The sequence below is a fragment of the Aquila chrysaetos genome, chromosome W (assembly GCF_900496995.4).
Source record: "Aquila chrysaetos chrysaetos chromosome W, bAquChr1.4, whole genome shotgun sequence".
In the NCBI taxonomy this organism is placed as follows: domain Eukaryota; kingdom Metazoa; phylum Chordata; class Aves; order Accipitriformes; family Accipitridae; genus Aquila; species Aquila chrysaetos.
Window position 1 is genome coordinate 3,689,285 of NC_054457.1, and position 3,094 is coordinate 3,692,378.

General features: G+C 39.6%; 1 protein-coding gene across 1 annotated transcript; it reads right to left on the reverse strand.

The window, feature by feature from the left end:
- Positions 1–1,358: 1,358 nt before the first annotated feature.
- On the reverse strand, positions 1,359–2,544 carry LOC121232784 (endogenous retrovirus group V member 2 Env polyprotein-like). Its single transcript, XM_041121243.1, has one exon. It carries the CDS (start codon positions 2,536–2,538, stop codon positions 1,528–1,530), a length of 1,011 nt encoding a protein of 336 aa, XP_040977177.1. The 5' UTR covers positions 2,539–2,544; the 3' UTR covers positions 1,359–1,527.
- Positions 2,545–3,094: the final 550 nt, after the last annotated feature.

The window sequence follows — 3,094 nt, forward strand, 5'->3', positions numbered from 1 at the left end:
GCTGCGTGGTGCTTAGTTGCTGGCTGGGGTTAAACTACGACACCCTGGTTCATCTTCATCCTTTACTAAGCAAACTGGGGGTTTTTTGTATATTTCTTCTTCTGTACAGGGGCGACTGATACTGGCACAGGTTGGTTCTCTGGTTCAGCTGCAGACCCTGTTGCTGAGGTTGGAGTAGCCACAGTGCCTGTCGGTCTGTTTTCCCTCCCTTCCCCCTGAGGATGCTGCATAATATCAAGCAGTGTTTGGTAGATACTGGCCAGAGCCCAGCACGGTGCGGTAAGTTGTGCCTCTTTGGAATAGCCACAGCATTTTTCTTTCAAATATTCTATCACTAACACCTAAAAACATCAGTATTTTATCAACATTATTCTCATACTAAATCCAAAACATAACACTATACTAGCTACTAAAAAGAAAAGTAACTCTATTCCAGCTGAAACCAGGACACAGGGCTTGCCTGAGCTATTGTATTTTCTCCTCTCCCATGTGACAGTCAGGGTTCTCCCTGTGACCAGAAAGAACTGAAGCTAGTTTGCTGATTTTGCATCAATATGTCAATAAAGTTATAAAATTCCTGGTTTCATTTTTACTTACATGTAAAATTGATTCTGCTAGATGATAAATTTATTGTTGGCCTAATGAAAATGTTATGTTTCAGGTAGTGACACACAAGTCTCAGTATTCATTCACCAAAAAATTGTCATCATTATCCACAAATCCAGGCTTTGTATAGTGCTGCTGTGATCTTCTTTATAAACAAGTACCAAATCATAAAATCAGAGAAATATGACACACATTAGATTTTAATTATTGACTTTGATCCTGATGCCGTGAAAAGCTGAAATCAGGACTCAATAGTTAGGATGACTATTAAGTAGGTATTCTTTATTGCAGCGCTGGGCGCACAGGGGATCGCTCCTCCTAATATGTGCACTGCACCAGGTCAGTTATACAGCCTATGCAAGTTATACATACATATTCATAGAAGTGATTAACATATTCATTATTTTCCCGAGACCTCATTATCATAGGTAACCACCCATTCCCACATGCGCATTATAGTCTTTGGGTGGGCTTCAGAGACATCTGGTGGTCGTTTACTTCATCCACTCCATCACCATGTCCCCTTGGTGAACTATAGCTTTTACTCCCATGTTCATGCTGACAAAACCACAGAGCTAGTTTCAGTCAGTTCTGCAGTTTTGAGGCATCCTGTGCCTCTTTATCTCATAGTGTCCTTGCATTCCATTCCCGAAGATAAGTTCCATTAAAAGATTACCATATGCTTACATATACGTTTCACAATATCACTGTCACATAGTTCATTGCTGCTGCTTGTTAAAAAGTTTTGGCTTGTAAATTTCCATCAAGCTTTTGCTTCAATCCCCCCTTTTTCTTTGTCATTGCAAATTCTTTTGCAATATTCTATAACATTCCATCCTTTTCAAGAGTCTGAGCAAAATATTTTCCTGTTTCCACCTGATGTCTAATCTTATTTCTTTTCTAGTCACTATATGTTTCAGCTCAATTCTGGCAACACCAAAGAAAACATTTGAAAAGCACACACACAAATATTCCTAAAATTGCCAGAGTAATTAATCCGATAAATAGTTGTTTTAACCATCCAAAATTAGGAAGCCAAGAAGTCAATTTATCCCATAAATCTGTAAAGCCCCATTCCATATTGTCCTTAATAATTTCATGGAAAATCCTAGTCTTTTCCCATATTTTGTGCAAGTCCTTTTCAATCTGCCCTTCTCGATTAACATAGCTGCAACAGCTCTGATTAATTACCGTGCACACTCCTCCCGCTTCTGCAGTTAATATGTCTAGGGCCATTCTATTCTGTACCACTACTAGTGATAGGGAAGCGATTTCGACTTGCATATTAGCAATAGCATTCGTAGAGGTGTTAAATATTTCATCTAAGGTAGCAGAGATGTTTACAATTGTTTTTTCCAACTCACTGACCCCTAGCATGGGGAATAACCACCATACAAAACTATGAAATCCTGAGGGTTGTTCTATCAAAGGATTTGAGGTTCGTTTTTGTACTTTTAGTAATAAGCTCCTCACAAATCCTCGGGGTATCTGGGAGTGGTTATGTAGAGTATCCTGGGTGTTTAGATGTCCTGCTGTACACACGCCATACCATTCTTTAGGTAGTATCTTTCGCGCATATCCATCTCCACATAACCACCACCATCCATGGGGCAATCTACAAGATGCCTTGGTCATTTTCAGACCATGTTGATATATTTCCAAACCAGGACCAGAACCACAATTTCTTTTTGAGCCTTGGCTCCAAACAGTCCCACTGTATGTGGTAGTTGCTGAATAATTCCAACTATATCCTATTCCTGTTATATTTCTACATCCTAAGTCTGCAGATCTATTTTGCGGGTCCTTTTGACAGAACAAAGTATTGTTTGTTAGAGTGACTAGGTCAAATTGTGGTCCTTTGGAAGTATCGTTCTCTTGGCCATATTTACAAGAATAATTAAAATTCCAAAACACATTTTGAGTCCAATTCATACTGGCTATCCCATTATAGTGGCAGCCTCTAGGTAATGCTGTGCAAATCCAACAATCTTTTGCCCTAGTAGCATTGACTAGTGTCTGAATTACCTGATAGTGAATATTCTCATTCCAAGCAGCAACAATGCCTATGGTAGATATTATAATTAAAATGCTTATGAGTTCATTTTCTTTTCCCATATTAATGTCTTTGTAGTTTTAATTTCAGCGGTCCCAAAAGTTCAGAAGTCCATTGCTTATCTGGGGCCGCCTTCACTCTGGAGTAGTGAATCCAAGCTGGTTGTTCCTTTATCCTGATTGCAGTGAAAGTGGTCAGCAACACCTCTGGCTGTGTCCTGTGCCAACTTCTTGTGCCCTTCCAGCTTTCTCGCTGGCTGGGCATGAGAAGCTGAAAAATCCTTGACCTTAGTCTAAACACTACTTAGCAACAACTGAAAACATCAGTGTGTTATCAACATTCTTCTCATACTGAACTCGAAACATAGCACTGTACCAGCTACTAGGAAGACAATTAACTCTATCCCAGCTGAAACCAGGATACCAAGTAAAAGCA

Bases quoted from the DNA above. Each gene is read 5' to 3' on its own strand.
- LOC121232784 (XM_041121243.1), bottom strand. From the start codon at position 2,538: ATGAATTGGACTCAAAATGTGTTTTGGAATTTTAATTATTCTTGTAAA.